This window comes from Juglans microcarpa x Juglans regia, chromosome 5D (assembly GCF_004785595.1).
Source record: "Juglans microcarpa x Juglans regia isolate MS1-56 chromosome 5D, Jm3101_v1.0, whole genome shotgun sequence".
In the NCBI taxonomy this organism is placed as follows: Eukaryota; Viridiplantae; Streptophyta; class Magnoliopsida; order Fagales; family Juglandaceae; genus Juglans; species Juglans microcarpa x Juglans regia.
The window spans coordinates 31,210,630-31,229,115 of NC_054602.1; the positions used below are offsets into that span (position 1 = coordinate 31,210,630).

The 18,486-nt window shown below is 35.1% G+C and overlaps 2 protein-coding genes across 2 annotated transcripts; both read left to right on the top strand.

Moving 5' to 3' along the window:
* The first annotated feature begins 3,522 nt into the window (after positions 1 to 3,522).
* Positions 3,523 to 4,180, top strand: LOC121265902 (beta-amyrin 11-oxidase-like). Its single transcript, XM_041169566.1, has 3 exons — positions 3,523 to 3,790; positions 3,966 to 4,128; positions 4,169 to 4,180. Exons 1-3 carry the CDS (start codon positions 3,558 to 3,560, stop codon positions 4,178 to 4,180), a joined length of 408 nt encoding a protein of 135 aa, XP_041025500.1. The 5' UTR covers positions 3,523 to 3,557.
* On the top strand, positions 4,166 to 9,562 carry LOC121264002 (beta-amyrin 11-oxidase-like). The gene is made up of 7 exons (XM_041167016.1): positions 4,166 to 4,444; positions 4,544 to 4,807; positions 5,037 to 5,126; positions 8,368 to 8,443; positions 8,539 to 8,645; positions 8,756 to 8,880; positions 9,161 to 9,562. Exons 1-7 carry the CDS (start codon positions 4,181 to 4,183, stop codon positions 9,252 to 9,254), a joined length of 1,020 nt encoding a protein of 339 aa, XP_041022950.1. The 5' UTR covers positions 4,166 to 4,180; the 3' UTR covers positions 9,255 to 9,562.
* The last annotated feature ends 8,924 nt before the right edge of the window (positions 9,563 to 18,486 follow it).

An 18,486-nucleotide genomic window follows, 5' to 3' on the forward strand; every position in this document is an offset into this window, starting at 1 on the left:
GACAATATTAATTAATTACAAACTTCTCTCTGCCTCGCCCCGCCGTCTTTTTTCCAGACCCGTGGTAGTTCTGAATGTTATTTACTTTCATGTATTCATCAATTCTACGTACGTGTAGGTGATGGCCCCTATTTTTCATGAATCCAGTTTTCCCGATTCTCTTCCAACGCTAGAGTTGTTAGCCTTGTGGGCTACGTGTAATTAAAATTTAAGGTCATATTGTACTATGAAACCCTAGAGGGAGATCAGGAAGCGTCGTAGCAGAGGATGAGTCTGGAAGGTCTGAACGGAAAAGTTTCGAAATATACAATTTTTACTTAGTCAATAATAGTCCGCTCATTACAAGTAAAATAGAAAAGTTATAAAGTATTTATACTATGTACAAATAAACACTAGTTTACATGATCACATGTGTATTAATATTAAGAGAGAAACCCCTGCCTTATTTTCCTCATGTAGCTAGCCCTCTTCGTTTGAACCCAAATTCAAATCCTAAGTTATGATGTATTCATCAAGAAAAACTTAAGATTGTAAAAAGCTTAAGATTGCAAGTAATCTTACTATTTTCAATAAAATTTATATTTCTAAGTATTTTTTTTTTTTTGTTTACTTGCTTTACATATTATATTTATTGTTTACCTTCTTTAAATTATATATTAAAGTGTCCATGCCTCTCCTTCATAAAAAAATTAAAGTTTAGTCCCACCTATCTAAAAGTTATTAAATTATCAAGAGCTTAATTAGTACATCTTGGTGATGGATACTGATCGATCAATTCCTTATCCGCTGGTTTGATAGCTCGAAAATTAATGCTCCATTCTGTAGGCAACGGTACTGTAACTAAGAGCTTATTTGGAGTTGCGATAAGAGTTAAAAACAATTTAATGATGAAATTAGATTATTTGACTCATTCATATTAAAAAAAATTAGAAAGTACATTTTAGAAAAAATATCACTCAAATTGATGTTTTTTCTCAAATATATTTTTCTGAATATTGTGGAACGTAATTATACTTTTAAAAAAATTATCAATAGACAATAATACACATATAGCTTTCATATAATTACAGCTTTTGATTATAAGATTTTATTTCTATTAAAGATATAACCATAATCTTCAAAAAATCAATTAACCTAACTAAAAAAATATTTGTTTAATTTATGTTCAAACAAATATAACATATTTAAAAATTATTAAATATATGATTATTAAATAATAAATAACTTCCTAATAATAATATTTATTACTTTTAAGCTCCAAAGTTATAAACTTTAAGCTAAAAGCTATATGATCAGGTACAATTCTACGTCTGAACTCTTTTAAAAAGCCTAACTGTAGGTGGGCTGTATATCTAATTAAAGAGTATGCTTTTATCAGCTGGTTTGATGCCTCGGAAATGGGTGCATTACGTAGGTAATGGTGCTGCAGCTAACAGAACGATTAAAAGAAACCTAGCTAGGTATATGTGGGCAGTACATTTAATTAGCGAGGCTGCATTTATTTAAGAAATGAGAAAATTTATTCATTATCTCAATTCTTATCATCTTTTTATCATCTCGTGATGTAGTATTAGATGATAAATTTATAAGTAAAATATAATAAATAATTTTCAATCACTTAATGTCACATCATAAGATAATGGAAGGACGATGAAAGTTGGAATAATGAATAGCATTACTCTTATTCTTTTTTACTTCGTGAATAAGAAAGTATTTTTTAATGATGTTATATTTTTTTTTTTACATTTTAAAAATACTTAAAAGTGTTAAAAAAATGTTTGTAAAAAAAAAAAAACAAAAAACAAAACCTAAAATCTGGCGACCACCATGCGCTCTCTCTGGCGTCTTTTTCATTTTTGGGTATTTTTTAGGGATAAGTATGGAGGAAGGCCGATTTGTTGCTCTCCGTCGTACGGCAACCACCACGCGCCCTACCGCAAGCTTCCCAATGCGCTGATCTTTCATACTAGCAAAGAGTTTCGTCGAACAGAATGGCGCGTGAGCCACACGAGTGGCCCAAAGATAGCGCGTGGATTCCATGCGCTACCACTCAGCACTTAGGGTGCCCTTCTGCCGTCACACACGGCCTTCCTGGGTCCAAAACCATCAATTACTTCAGACCTGACTGTCCGCCATACCTTCAGGATGGCGCGTGGCCCTCACGTGCCATCACAACCACTGTTTATGTAATTTTTTTCCTCTAAAGTTGAAAATGCAGATCTATATCTTTTCAAGATGTAATCTGTTATTTTTTCATATTTTTTAAATTCTGTAATGTCTTGTTTTTAGAAAATAAAAAATAAAAAAATACAGTCTCTTGGACTTTTGCCTGTAGAGTGTGTCCTCAACTCCGTCTTAGACGGAGTATGGGGGTTGATTAACCATACTCCGTCTTAGATGGAGTATGGGGTTTGATTAACTTTGTCTTGGACAGAGTTGTCCTGTCTCTTAGACTTTAGATCTGTAGAGGTTTGCAGTTTTGACTAAACCATGTCAGTCACATGTGTGTATTTGGGAGTTATTAATGTTGTAGTTAGCCTGTAATGTATATTTCAGGTCCAGTTTGTATTGTTCGTTATTAATGAATGCATTATACTTTTCTCTTAAAAAAAAAAATACACTGGCAGAGGGAGCTTCTAGCAGTGGCTGTAGAGCCACCCTTTATTTAAACAAAATTTTTGACCTTTTTTTTTTCTTTTTTAATTAAAGTTTCCTGAGCATTCAAGAGAAAATAATATATATATATATATATTTAATATTCATATATATAACTGGTAGGAGTTTGGAGGGATCCACATTTTAGAGAGAAGTATTGCCCAATTAACAGATTGTTAATCGAGTAAATAATCCCAACATCACCCTCAAAACATTAGTCGAACTCACTATAAGAAATCAAATATTTTTTAACACTTAAAATAGTCGCAAATATCCATAATAACGGTTGCATTTGATAATTTCGCAGGTTCGATGAAAGAAATCTTAAAGCCAATTTCGATCAATTTCACTCGGATTATTTATTAAATGATGACCTATTTGTGAACACAAAATTATGATTTTTTTTTTTCCTGGATACGATAAATTTAATTAAAACTAACATCTATGCCAATTATAAGCTGAGGGGGCCCGGTATGGGCCGGATCGAAACCCAACAAATACCACAAAACAGAAATTTCCAAAACTGCATATACAATAAAATAAACGAATGGGAAATAAAACCAAAAGGTATATTCCTACCCGTGGTTGTACTTGATCTGAATGTTATATACTCTCATGTATTAATTATGATCAATGCTTCGTACGTATACGTACGTAGGGGTAGGTGTAGGTGTAGCATATATATAATATGCCCTATTTTTTTATGAATGGTCCCAGTTTTTCCCATTCTCTTCCAACTATGGAGTCGTTAGCATTGTGCATGGCCGGCTTCGCGTAATTAATTAAGAATTTCAGCCCTACTTAAACCGTATATATATTGCCGTCGTATTTACACATTGCTCACTGTGATCAGCAAGCACGTACGAGCTGAGTAGGATCGGAAAGTCCAAAAAAACAAAAAAATGGAGTTGAACTTTTTGTGGCAGATTGTTGCAGTTTTACTGGGTGGCTACACTTTTGTATTTTGGTTTCTGAAGAAGGTGAATGAGTGGTATTATGTTGGCAGATTGGGAAAAACTGAGTTCCCTCTTCCTCCTGGTGACATGGGATGGCCTTTTCTTGGAAATATGCCGTCTCTCTTCAAATGTCTAAGAGCTGGAGACCCTAATTATTACATTCACCACCTCATCTCCAGGTGATCGATCTCTCTTTCTTTCATGTCTCTGATCTTAAAGATCACTACTACTCCATGCATGCAAAGAAGGATCTCATGACTTCATAAGTTGTTGTAATTGAAATCATGCATTATACTTAACATGATGTACGTGTACTGTATGTATACATGTTTTAATTTGTTGGAGACATTACAGATATGGGAAGACAGGAATCTACAAGACCCACATCTTTGGGAGCCCAAGCATCATCGTATGTCGGCCGGAGTTAAACCGGCGTGTACTAACGAATGACGAGCAATTCGGGATAGGCTATCCGAAATCAGTCTTGCTTTTAGCAGGAGAAAAATCCCTACACAATGTAACGGTGGCAGAGCACAGACGTCTGCGCAAACTGATAGCGTCTCCATTGAATGGGCAGGAAGCAATTGCAATGTATATTAAACACAGAGAAGAACGTGATTCAGTTTTTGGATGAATGGGCGAGCATGAAAAAGCCAATCGAGCTCGTCGAAGAGATGAAGAAAGCTACTTTCAAGATCACAGCCTTCGCTTTCCTTGGCTATATCAAGGAATCAACTTTTCAGGCAACCGACACCCTATTTACTGATTATCGTCGCGGACTTATGGTTCCGGCCATAAATATCCCCGGTTTCACATTCCATAAAGCACTCAAGGTAAATTTCTTCGTTATATATATTTAAAAATGATGAGAATTGAGATTCTGATCTCGATCCGTATATTATTAATTAACATGTCATCGATCAATGCATCAGGCACGAAATAAGTTGCTAAAGATCATTCGATCTGTCTTGGAAGAACAGAAGGCGATGGTTAAAATTAATGAACCCAAGGGAAAGAAATATATGATTGATTTGCTTATGGATGTTGAAGATGAGGATGGAAAACATCTGGATGATGAGCACATTGCAGATGTGATACTCACTTCCTTATCAGCTGGTTTTGATGGCATCTCACTGGGTTCCTTCTGGGGATTTATGCACCTTTCAGGAAATCTTCAAGTCTTCAAAAAAGCCAAGGTATATATAGCTAGTCATGTGCAATATGCATTCAGTACTCTAATTAATCATGATCAACTAGTCTTCGCTTATAAAAAAATACAAAAATAATAAAAGAAAAATCCTCATGATGAAGTCTTGATCATGCCGATCATATGTCTAATCATTTATATTCACGATTCTAATAAATATATATATATATATCTATATATATATATATATATATATATATATATGACTCATTGATCAGGAGGAGCAAGAGGAGATCGTAAGTAGAAGACCATCTACCCAGAAAGGATTGATCCTTGCGGAGATTAAACAAATGCACTATCTTGCTAAGGTATATATGGATCAATGATTTTCTGCTCATTATTTTTAACATGAACTAATTCATATATATTTTCTATGCCTAAAAACATAGTATACAGTTCGCAAAAGAAACTAGTTACAACTTTGAACGAATCTATGCATGGTTCAGAAAGAAAATTATATATATATATATATATATAACCTGATCCTATTTCTTTGGTTTTAAATACAGATCAACCAAAGAAAATAATTGAAAAACCTTTGATTATTTTACCTGAAAGTCGAGCCAAAATTAATTTTAAAAATCCACAGGCACAGACTTTAGATAAGATTGATCAAATGCTTAATGATCTGAAAAAAGAACAGCCTTCTACTAGTGCTTTGTCTAACAAAGAAATAGAAGAAGAAGTTCTCGTTGAAACTACAGATGAGTCTTCTAACGATCACTCCTCTGAAGAAAAGGATCTTGATTTACTTAAAAACAATTTTCAAGATATTGTTTTAAAACCTGAAATCGCCACATTTTCTTCAAAAGGACCCAAACCAATGAGTCTAACGAAGAATTGGTATTCCAGGCCTACTCCTCCTGATTTACAGTTTGAAAAAAGTTTTTCAAAGCCAATCTTCTTACTCTGCTGACAAGGTTTACGAATGGAATATTGATGGTTTCTCCGAACAAGAGATCATTAATACCATGAGTAAAATGTCCCTTGTAGCAAATGCTTATGTGAATAATAATATCAGACAGCCTGATATTGTTAAGATTTTAACACAAGGTTTTTTCGGTGTTTTAAGAAATTGGTAGGATAAACAAACAAAGGATGACATTGTTTCCTCATATCCTTGTAGAAATCAGCAACATAGTTAAGAGATCCTAAAAATCTCTGTAACTGGTTTTTGTCAAGAATGACATCAGGGAATTTGTCGGCAAAATCAATGGCTCTTTGGATGGGTTTGATTTTTCCTTCAGAAATATCATAACCAAGGAATCTGATCTTGGTTTGGAACAGTTTGATCTTTTTCGCAGAAACGACAAGACCATTGAGTCTAATGATGTCTAGAAACGAATTTAAATGTTTCCAGTGTTCATCAATAGATTTTGAAAAAACAAGAACATCATCTATGTAGACGATGGTAAAAGCAGTGAACGAATTGAAAATGTCGTTCATGATATGTTGGAACTCACTAGGGGCATTTTTGAGACCGAATGGCATCACATTCCATTCGTAATGACCAAAGGGAGTAACAAAGGCTGTCTTATACCTATCTGACTCGGCTATCTGGATTTGCCAAAACCCGGATTTGAGGTCAAATTTGGAAAAGACTACAGCATCACTCAACCTATGAATTAAGTCATTTTTGTTAGGAATAGGGTACCTAATCCACTGCAAGACTTTGTTCAAGGGTTTGTAATTAATGACTAGACGAGGGGTACCTCTCTCTAGTTCGGCCTTTTTTCGGACATAAAAAGCGGGGCAAGACCAAGGGGACTTACTCTCTCTAATTATGTCTTTATCCATTAAATCAATAATCTCCTTTTTGCAGAATTCTAAAGTCTGACTATTCATCTGAATTGATCTGGCTTTAGTGGAGATTGTGCGTTCATCAAAATTTTTGATATAGGGTAGAGAAACGATGTGTTTCTTCCTATGCCAAAAAGCATTTGGTAAATCAGAACAAACATAAAAAACAAGACGCTTGTTAAAATCATCAATTTTTGAAATCAAAATAGGTGAAGATAAGTGTTCAGAAATCTTTTTGTATCTTATTTCCTGTTTAAGGAAATTCAGATGCTTTTGTTTTGCAAAAAGTAAAGATTTCAAACCTTTATCTTGATCAATCTCTTGACGAGATGCAAATTTAAATTTGACCTTTTGACCAAAAGGGTCAGTAGTAATACCATCTTTTTCAGTCAAAAAATGATATAAAGCAGAAATAAAAGGAATGCCTAAAATCACTTTGTCAGACATATTTTTGACTAAAACAGAAGGGATTTTAAAGCAAACATTATTTTGGCAAACATGAGCGTTATTTAGCTCATAAGTAATTTTCATCTGAGATCCATTTGCAGAAAATAATCTCTCAGAAGATTTTTCAAAATACTTGCTAGGAATGAGTCCTTCCTGAATACAATTCAGGTCTGATCCGGAATCAATCATAGCAACAACAGAAAATTGAAAATCATGGGCAACCACAATGGTAACCCTTGAAAACCATTTCGGAGCTCCCTCTAAGGGATGCCAGATTCAATCATTTTGAAACAAATATTCTCGGAATGATCCAATCGTCTTTAACGAATGGACCAGTCCATTTTAATTGTTATCCTGATTTAACTCTTGCTATTGATGATAATCATATTTCAAAATGTTTAACTTTAAATATTTTGACCTCTGGTTATGACATGCTTGAAGGGAGTAAACCCCTCACTTTGATTTACAGGATTTATTATCGTCTTTTAAAAATGAATTTAAATCCTAGAGCTATTGCAAAACCCATCCAGGGAAAAACTCTACTGATCCAGAGTTCAACCCCAGATGCGGAAGTTTCAACTCCAAGAATGATTTTTTGGAAAGATATAACTCTTCCCAAAGAATGGATCTTGGAAGAAGAAGTTCCTCCTATTGCTATCCCTCGAAACCCTGTTGATATATATATATATATATATATATATATATATATATATATATATATATATATATATATAAGACACAATCTACCCGATTCTTAACAACTATATATAAGAGGAGAATGAAACTAATGAAGAAATTCATAGTCTAACTCAGGATCTCATAAAACCGGTTAAACAAGAGATGATTGCTCAATTCTTATAAACATGGCAAAGATCTTGTTCACAGGCAATGTAGGATTATTCCTCAACACCCTCTCTCACGTGTAGGCCAGTACTATTTTTTTTGCCCTTGTCACGGGATGAGTAGTGTGGCCTCCATTCGTCCTGTGGCAGACTCTGATATTATGAAAAAATTCATAAGCCTAACTCATCTCATATATAAAATCGGTTCAACAAGAGATGATTACACATTCCTTATAAACATGCACAAAACCTTGTCCACAAATAATGTGAAATTATTCCTTAATAACTAATAGGCATAAATCTCGTTTGAAAAAAAAAAAAAAAAACTATAGTGGTATATATTTCTTGAGTTTTTTGATCAAGTACTAGTTTTTTGTAAATTTCTTTCTGGACCAATTATTTTCCTAGATATATATAATATATATAGTACTATACTCCCTACGTACGTTTTGTCGTACAGGTGGTTGAAGAAATGTTGCGCATGACAAATACCTTAGCACTATTCCGAAAGGCGAAAATCGATGTTAGCATCAATGGTAATCTTAAATATTTCTTGAGTTTCCTTTCTTGATTAAATATATATATATATAATTATTATTGGCTCATGAGAAGGAAGTAATTTGATTTCCAGGATACACCATACCAAAAGGATGGAAAGTTTTGGCCTGGAATGGAGCTGTTCATATGGATCCGACAATATATGAAAACCCAAAAAACTTTGATCCCTCAAGATGGGAAGTAAGCTGTCGTTTGATACATTAATTTACAATTAAGTTTATAAATACTGTTTTTGTTCTTCTTTTTTAACTATATAATTGAGTACGTTAATGTCATTTCTCTTGAAATAGAATATGAGTGTCAAACAACCAGGGGCTTTCATGCCCTTCGGAGCAGGAACCAAATTTTGTCCTGGAAATGAACTGGCCAAGCTTGTCATAACCATTTTCCTTCATTATTTTCTGCTAAATTACAAGTGAGTTTCCTGGCCTTCACCCATGACCAGCTTTTTGGGAAAACTAGCATTCATTTCTTTACATTCTGATCCAATAGATCATCAATGATATTTAAAGGTTTATTCATTATCAGATCATTTTTGTAATTAAAACGACTATTTACAAGAAGAATGCAGACTGATCCCTCTTATCGCAAATAGTCATTTTCATCGTAAATATATATCTTACAACAAATAAGCGTTTTTTAAATTCTTGCTAATGGTTTAATAATCCCCACTATTATATTACGTACGAGTGCAGGATGGAGCGATTTAATCCAGAATCCCCACTATGCTACAAGCAAGCTCCCTTGCCTTTGGACAACGGCCTCGTCCGATTCACAAAGACAACATAAAATTAATACATCCGCAGCTTGCTAGCTAGCTTCATGAACAGATGATCATATGCAGCTTGCTAGCTTCAGTTATATATAAGTTTCTTGCACTACTGTTGTTATATATATGCATTAATAATTATGCAAGAATAAATTGTTAAGTTGTTTATATTATCAACCTCCGATCGAACAGTGCTCCAGTACTGATTGAATGGTCTGTTGTGAGGATTAAGAATAAAACAGCTCCTAATTACTATTAATTTCAGCTGTAACAGCTCCTTTAATTTTTGTTTTTTATCTCCTTAGTCATCAAATGGTTATAATTTCTTAACTTCCCTATTTCAGGCCGTTTAATTTAAGTTTTTATTTATACACGTTAATGCAATACAATGGAATCAAACTTAGTGCATGTTTGAGATTACGGTGGAAAATATAACTTATAGCTTTAGGGCTTATAGCTTACAATTTAAGTAATAAGTTCTACCATTAAAAAGTTATTTACTGTTTGGTAATCATATGTTTAAAGCACTTCAATCATGTTACATTTGTTTGGAAACAAATTCAAAAAGTGTTTTATGAGGTAGAAATGACGATTACTTGAATTTTTAAAGATTATGATCATATCCTTAAAAGTTTGAAAATTGTACTTATCTGAAAGTTGCATAGGTATTTTTGTCAGTCAATTTAAAATTCGAATTACGTTAATCTACATTATTTGGAAAAACACTTTTGAGGAAAAGCATTATCAAAATAATGTTTTTCCTCAAACGTACTTTTTAGCTTATTTGAGGTTAAAAGTGTTTTGATATGTAATACCCAAACAACCTAATTTTTCTATTAAAGAGCTTTTATACTTATTTAAGTATTTTCCTCAAACGTATTTTTTAGCTTATTTGCTCCTGTATAACCCACCTTAAAAGGCAACTCCAAACCTTGAGTCAAGGGATCAAGAATTGCGCATACTATGTACTCTCTGCAAAGATTTGGTCCGACCAACTTGCTACAGTTGGTAAACCTGTGGATGAAGAGGACCTCATGTAACACCCCACTCTCCCATGGTTAAGAACAACGTCATTTCTAGAAAATCTAAAGGAGCCGAAGTGCTAATATTGACCTTAACTAAAAAATTTCTTAACAATGTGCCAAATACAAAAGATTCTATATAATAAATAAAATCATTATTTATTAAAAATATTGCAAATATAAAAGAGATTATCCGAAAGAACTTCTTAAAATTCTCAAACTTGTACTATAAAAATCATAACTGAAGAACTGTGTATATAATCTAAGCTGCCTCTATCACGCCTCATTGGGTCAAGTCTTGTCTTGCAACTCCATCTTCATAAATATTCATTAATAAAAGTCAAAGACTCAATAAGAAATCGATCATAACGTAAACGTAACAAACATAAGATTTTTTATTAAATATTTCATGCTAAGACTTTAAAATCATGATCGTTCATACATAAGTTTATGACATGCATGATTTGAAAATATTTATTGTATCTTCACTTATCTATCTTATCTGACTAATTTAAATTATCTGACTAATCTGACTAGCCAATGCAATTAACCCTGTATGTAAAGTTGTCTCACATCCTGCGGCCACAAGGGGAACCGTTAATCTAATTTGATTGTAATTTATTGTATTCAGAAGTTTTATGTAAAATGGTATGATCAATTCAAGTTTTATAAAGTCATTTTGCAAGCTCAGAAAGAAATCCCAACCAAAAGACCAACCAAGCTCCTTGTAGAGAAAGCAAGAGTTCAAATTGAAGGAACACAAAAGGATACATCTTTAGTGTCCTCAACATCATCTTCAGCAACACAAGAAGAAGAAAATGAGTCATTACTAAAACTTAGCCAAAGTCACACTCCCAATGCTAAGACCTCGTTTAGTTACACAGATGAGATGAGAAATCTGGGAATAATACTGAGATGATTTGTATATAGTAGTAAAATTGTTTGAGTTAAGACTTTCATAGGGTTTTGGAAAATGAGAGGAAAAAAATTTGAATAAAAAATTATAAAGTTAAAAGAGGGTGAAAATATTATTTTTGTTCGGGACTTGAAAAAGTTGAATTACTTTTTGTGTTTTGTTTAAAAATCTGGGAAAGTTATAATGATTAAATGAAAAAGTTGAAAGAAATTGAAAAATGATTGTGTTTGAATGGTGTTTTGATGTTGAGAAGAGATGAGATGTGAAGAGATGATTTGAAAGGTTTGTGAAACCAAACTAGTCCTAAGACTAATTCATGACTCAGTGAACGTTTCCAAGAAGCACAAGATCCTTAATCTTACCTCAATGAAGATTTTTAAAAAAGGAGGAAGAGAAGGTAACAAGTAAAAATGTATTAGAAAAATCAAGTATCCGACACTATTCATGGAATAGAAAAATATGATAAAATACTATTCATGAAAAGTACGTCTTCCAGTTATTAAATTCGCACCAATTCTACTAAAGTTTTGGTTGCCAGAGATAATTGCTACAAAATAAGAAACATTCGATACTACCAAGTCAAAAGAAAATAATTCCACAAAAGAAAAGACAAAACAATAGTTGTAGGATTCGTCAGAGCACTCTAATGCTACCAAATCAAAAAGAAAATAATTTGATAGAAGAAAAAGAAAAACCACAAATGGAGGAATCCTCAGAGCTGTCCTAGCTCCCAACTCTATAAAAGGAAGAACCAATAAACAAAGAAGGAATGATGGAAAAACATTATTAATAAAGAGCGAATTGTAAAGAGCGAAAATCAAACAAAAACCCCTCCCTTATTTTCCTCGTGTATCCCTCTCCGTTTGAACCCAAGTTCAAATCTCAACTGATGATGTATTCAAGAAAAGCTTAAGATTATAAGTAATCTTACTATTTTCAATAAAATTTATATTTCTAAGTATATTTTTTTTTTTACTTGCTTTACAAATTATGTTTACTGTTTACATTCTTTAAATTATTAAAGCGTCCATGCCTCACCTTCATAAAAAATTAAAGTTTAGTCCCACCAATTTCAAAGTTATTAAATTATTAAGAGCTTACTGTTGGTGATGGATACTGATCAATTCCTTATCTTCTGGTTTGATGGCTCAAAAATGGGTGCATTAATGGTACAACAACTAAGAACCTATTTGAAGTTGCATTAGTTGTCTTAAGAAATACTTAAATAGCCTTAAAAGCAATTTAATGTTCATTAGGTTATTTGAGTCATTCATATTAAAGTACTTTCTAATATTTAAAAAAATTAAAAATATGTTTTAGAACAAATATCAATTAAATTGATAATTTTTCTCAAACATACTTTTTCGAATATTACGGAACGTAATTATACGTTTAAGAAAACTATCAATGGGTGAGAATACACATATAACTTTCATTATAATTACAGCTTTTGATTATAAGATTTCATTTCTGTTAAAGATATAGTTATATTCTTTAAAAAATTAATTGACCTTTTATGCCATTTCTAACTAAAAAAGATTTTTTTAAATTTATTTTCAAACAAATATAACATGTTTAAAAGTCATTTAAATATATGATTATTAAATACTAAATAACTTTTTAATAAGACTATTGCTACTAGGCTTCCTCATTTTGCCAACTCATTTTGATCACTCATGCATTTAATTTTTTTTTAATATTTTTTCTTAATAGTTAAGGAAGTGGCTATTACTGTATTTGTATTGTTTTTTATTTTTTAAAAATATTTAAACATGTTTAAAAAATATTTGAAATAAAAAAAAATACAATTTACACTAGACAATACAAAGAGTTAGCACCTACCGGCAGCAGAATAGCACCACTCCTTTAATAATAATATTTATTACTTTAAGCTCTAAAAGTTATATCACCTACAATTCTAAGCATCTACTCAACTTTTTAAAAAACCTAACTGTAGGTGGGCAGTATATCTAATTAAAGAGTATGCTTTTACCAGCTGGGTTGATGCCTTGGAAATGGGTGCATTAGATAGGCAATGGTGCTACAACTAAGAACATATTAATAAGGTTGAGTTTGGATAGTGAGATGATTTCAAGTATTCTATAAATAATAATAAAAAAATATTGATAAAATATCAAATAGTAGTGAATAGTAATAAAAAAATAGTAAAAAATAGGTGAAAATAGTGATAAAATAATAAATAGTAGTGGAGTATTATGAGACTATTGAATACCCAAACGGAGCCTAAAAGAAACCTAGCTAGGTATAGGTGTGCAGTATCTCTAATTAGAGAGGCTGCATTTATTTAAACAAAATTTTTGACATTTCTCTTTAGGGATAGAGTCTGCCTCAGAGATCTCTTGCATGTGTCCCTATCTGATACATTTAATGTGAATTATTTGGGCAAAGGCATGCTAATGTGGATGTTGTCCCATCTTCCCACGCCGACCCTTTTTCCCACACTGATCTTGGGTCCACTTCTCTTTTATCGTTTGCTAAGCTAGCTATATTTTGGCCTTTAGGCCTCCTTGCAGTGGACCGGGCCAAGCCTAGTCTAGGACGAATGTATCCTCTCCAACTATCCTATGAATTCTTACCGAACATGTGTGGTGAGAGTTTTCTTTTTCACCCTCGATCAGTGTTTTAAATTTCGTACCGTATCGGCCGGTAGGCCAAAATTTTTTGTTTCGGCCCTCTGGCCGGTACAGGTACTATACCTGTTCCGTACCGGCCAAAATACCGGCCTGAATTTCGGCCTGTACCGGCCTATATTTCGGCCGGTACCGGCCAATATTTCGGCCTGTGTTTTTTTTTTTTTTCATTTTTTCAAACTACAAGCTTATTTTTTAACCCCAAATTCAGACTAGACTATTTATAATTTATATATATGTATTTATATATAATTTATTTATATATAGACTATTATTTTGGAATATAATTTATTCATATATCGACTATCCCGAAACGTTATCCCGAAACGCTATTCCGAAACGGTACCGGTACCGAAATATTTCGTTCCAGTGCCTTGACCGGTACGGCGTCCGGTACGATATTCAAAACATTGCCCTCGATGCTTCATTGACTTGTAACTTATAATGGCTCGGTTCATGTTCATTTTCTACACCGGTACACTTCCTCATGCCTAGAGTAACATGTGACGGCTCGGTGCCCATGTTTCATTGTGTAGCGGGAATCACGAGATCTATTCCCGACATTCCCTCTCCAATGACACTTGTCACCTTCTTACTCGAAGTAGTCCAATCGACATCAACCCTCTATTTAAACCCGGAGTCTTGGCCTTCATCTCTTATTCTCTACTATGCCTTTCTCATTTTCTCTTTTCTAAGAAAATCCCCAACTCCTTTTTCTCTATGCCTTCTTTTTCTTTGTGAAATCCTAACTCTTCTTTCTTCGTTCCTTTCTTCCAGTGTCAATGGTACCCAAAAGCACTTCTCTTTTCTATTCTAAGGGCTCACGCTCGTCACGCCTTGAGGTGTCTTCTAGGAATCCTGGGGCTTCTAATCGTCCATGGGCTCAAGACAACCCTCAATATTTAAGGGGTACCATTGGTTTATAGTCACTTCCTTGTTGGATCTAAATATCGTAAGGAACTCCTACGGAGTGCTTGAATCCATCGTTTTGGAGGTCCAAAGGGTTCATTGAGGGGCAGTCGACTCGAAAGGGTTCGTCGAGATGGTTGTTTTGTATCCTTGCATGTTTTCGAATGGTCTGCGGTTTCCTTTTTGTAGTCCAATCAAGACGTCTTGGACTACTTCGCATTAGCCCCGTCGTAGTTCATCACAACGTGTGGAGGATTCTGATATCACCTGTGGTGCCCACGACCCCCATGTAAGGAGACACGGGAATCGAGACGCTGGGATGATGACAACAGGGTCACACATCCCAATGTTAGTGCCAAGTGTATGTACATGCAACAGTGTCCAAAAACAATGCAGCGGATAATTAATACAACTAAGTACCAGAATTATTAATACAATTTAAACAATCAGTAAAAAGGTTTAAATATTATACAGTCATCCGAAATAAATATTTTACAAGTCTCAAACCAAAACGAGTGATCCCAGATCACTCCTCGGGCGGAGTCGAATCCTCAAGTTCACCCTCAGCTTCATTTGCATCGAAATCTGCGTTACCATAGAACGGTACCGCAGATAAGTATAAACCAAATAACTACGAGATAAAAATACATTAATGCGACCAATATGCATGCATATGATGAAATATGCATTAGATCCAAAAATACTATTTTGCCCGAAAATAGATATTTTCTTCAACACACGCCAAAATCTCATTTTGGCCTAAAACAATAATCCGTCATTTTCCCAGAAAATGACCCAAATCAATAAAACATCATTTTTCCAGAAAATGAATCACATAAAAAATCCTTTTAATCAACACATGCTATTTTGCCAGAAAACAGCCCATTATTCCATTAACCAATGCACCATGATCTCCCCTAGGGATCATCCGCACGTCCTGGCTTCGTAGCTATGCTCAGTTCTGTGCTCAGCGCGTTCGTGACCAAGCACCCACTACGCAACGAGCGATGCCCAGTTCCGCGCCCAGCGCGTTCGTGGCCAAGCATCCTCTAGCCCCCGCCAGCAGAGGGGCCACGGAGTCGGCACGAGACCATCTCGTCCGATCCCGTTGTCGCCCAACGACAACCGAGGGGATGTCACTCAGTATATTTCGCTCCAGAGTGACCAGAGGGGCTCCATAGAGATAATGCCCCATCTCGGCTTGGGGTCGTGATACACACGCACCCAAAATCCTTTAACACATGAAAATCCAGTTTTCATGAAACACATGAATATGAATGCATGTACACGAAAGCCCAGTTTCCTTTACAAACATGATCATGCGTGCAATATGCCATGTACATGAACAACACCAAAACTAACAACCAACAATTCACAATACCAACCAAACACACAACTCCGTCCACAATCCATCCAACTCCTAAACTCCTCGGACTCAGTCCGACATGTCCAACCAGATCACAATAATATGAGTTAGTTCAAAAATATATTTAAATCACGATAGTTCTTTGGAAAAATACTTACAGTGCTATATAATAATTTTCGAAGGATCATGGAGCTGCAAAAGGTGGCGACACAGCAACGTAACAGTGTAAAATACACTGTGGCCGTGGGTCTCAAATACCCACTTTTCAACGGAGACAAACTAAGACTCGAAATTGATAGGGTAGAGCCTAGAGAGATCGATGAAGATAATGGTGGTGGTGGTTGGCCGTGGGTGGCGGCGCAAATGGTGGTTTTAAGGCCAAAAATACCCAAATCGGAAATGGGGTTGGATGTGCTTCACCGGTGACGAATCAGAACTGGAGTTGGGTCCATTGGGATGCTAGGAGGTCGAGGATGAAGTGGTGAAGAAATGGTGGCCGGAGGTGGCGCGACGGCGGCGCTGGAGCTCAAGATGCGCCGCTGCTTGGAGGGACTTGTGGGGGCAAACGGTGGCCCGATAGGAGCTGAGAATGGAGGGAGGTGGTCGCCGGCCGGTGGGGAAGCTGATGGGAGGGGCGGTGTCGCCCACAGCGGCGCGACGGCGGTGGGTTGGGTGGAAAGAAAGAAGCGCATGGGAGAGAGGGAGGGGAGTGCGTCGCACGTAGGAAAAGGCTGAGGGAAAAAGAAAAAGAAGAAAAAAGAAAGAGGAAAGAAAAAGAAAAGAGGAAAAAGAAAAATGAATGGAAAGAAATGAGGTTCAATCCCCATATCTTGGGTCACAAAAAATGATCCAACGAAAATGATTTTAAAACAGCAAATCAATTAAAATAATTTAAACGTAATGATACAATGAAAATAAAATAATTAAATCCCACAATCAATTAATCTAAAAGAAGAACAATTTAAATGTACAACAATAAATAAATATTAAGAAAACATAACAATTTAATTTTCACAATTTAAAGATCATAAAATAAACCATTTAAAATATCTGATAATTTTAAAACAAGAGAATAAATTTTTGAACAAATAAAAATAATCCTTCAGTTAAAATACACTAAAATACGGGGTGTTACATCCTCCCCCCTTAAAAAAAAATTTCGTCCTCGAAATTGGCAAGGTCAACATTCAACTAAGACAGAAATAAGATTCAACCAAGAGCAGACTTAAGAAACATATCGCCAGTCAATCAAATAAATACGGATACTGCTCTCTCATGACAGCTTCTCTCACCCAAGAGAAATCCTGAGCCAACGGATCGCTCCATGACACCTTCACCAAAGGTATTGTCTTAGACCTTAACCTTTACTCTTTCACATCCACAATCTGCGCCAGTGCAACTTCATAAGAAAGATTAGACCGAAATTCAGTACGTTCAGGGTCGACAAAACGCGGCTCTAGCTATCCAAAACACTTCTTCAAAGACGACACATGGAACACATCATGGACATCCCCAAAATAATCCGGCAGGGCAACTCTATAAGCAACTAGCCCAACTTTCTCTATAATCTGGAAAGGGCCAACATACCTCGGATTAAGCTTTCCCTTCTTGCCAAAGCGCTTAACTCCCTTCATCGGAGAGACTTTAAGGTAAACCCAATCACCTATCTCAAATGATAAGTCTCTTCTCCTTGTATCTGCATAACTCTTTTGGCGACTTTGGGCTTCCGCCATTTTAGTCCTTATAAATTGAAGTTGATCCTTCATTTCTTGAATTATCTCAGGCCCAATCAATTTACTTTCGCCAACTTCATCCCAACACAACGGTGATCTATACTTCCTCCCATACAAAGCTTCATACGGGGCCATCTGAATGGAGGAATGAAAACTGTTATTGTAAGCAAACTCAATTAGCGGCAGGTGATTCTCCCAACTCCCCTGAAATTCCATGACACAAGCTCGCAATATATCCTCAAGAGTCTGGATAGTACGCTCTGATTGGCCGTCCGTCTGAGTGTGATATGCAGTACTAAACTTCAACTTAGTGCCTAAAGCTGCCTGCAAACTCTTCCAAAAATGAGACGTGAACCACGAGTCCCGATCTGACACGATACTCTTGGGTACTCCATGCAAACGCACTATCTCCTTAACATACAACCGAGTCATCTTACCCAAAGAGTCGGTATTATTAATAGGCAGGAAATGGGCACTTTTGGTCAACCGATCAACTATCACCCAAACTGAGTTCTTCCCACTAGGAGTCCTCAGCAAAGCCACAACAAAATCCATAGAAATATCATCCCACTTCCACTCAGGAATAGGGAGAGGTTGAAGCCTACTAGCAGGTCTTTGATGTTCAGCTTTAACTTGACGGCACGTGGCACATTTC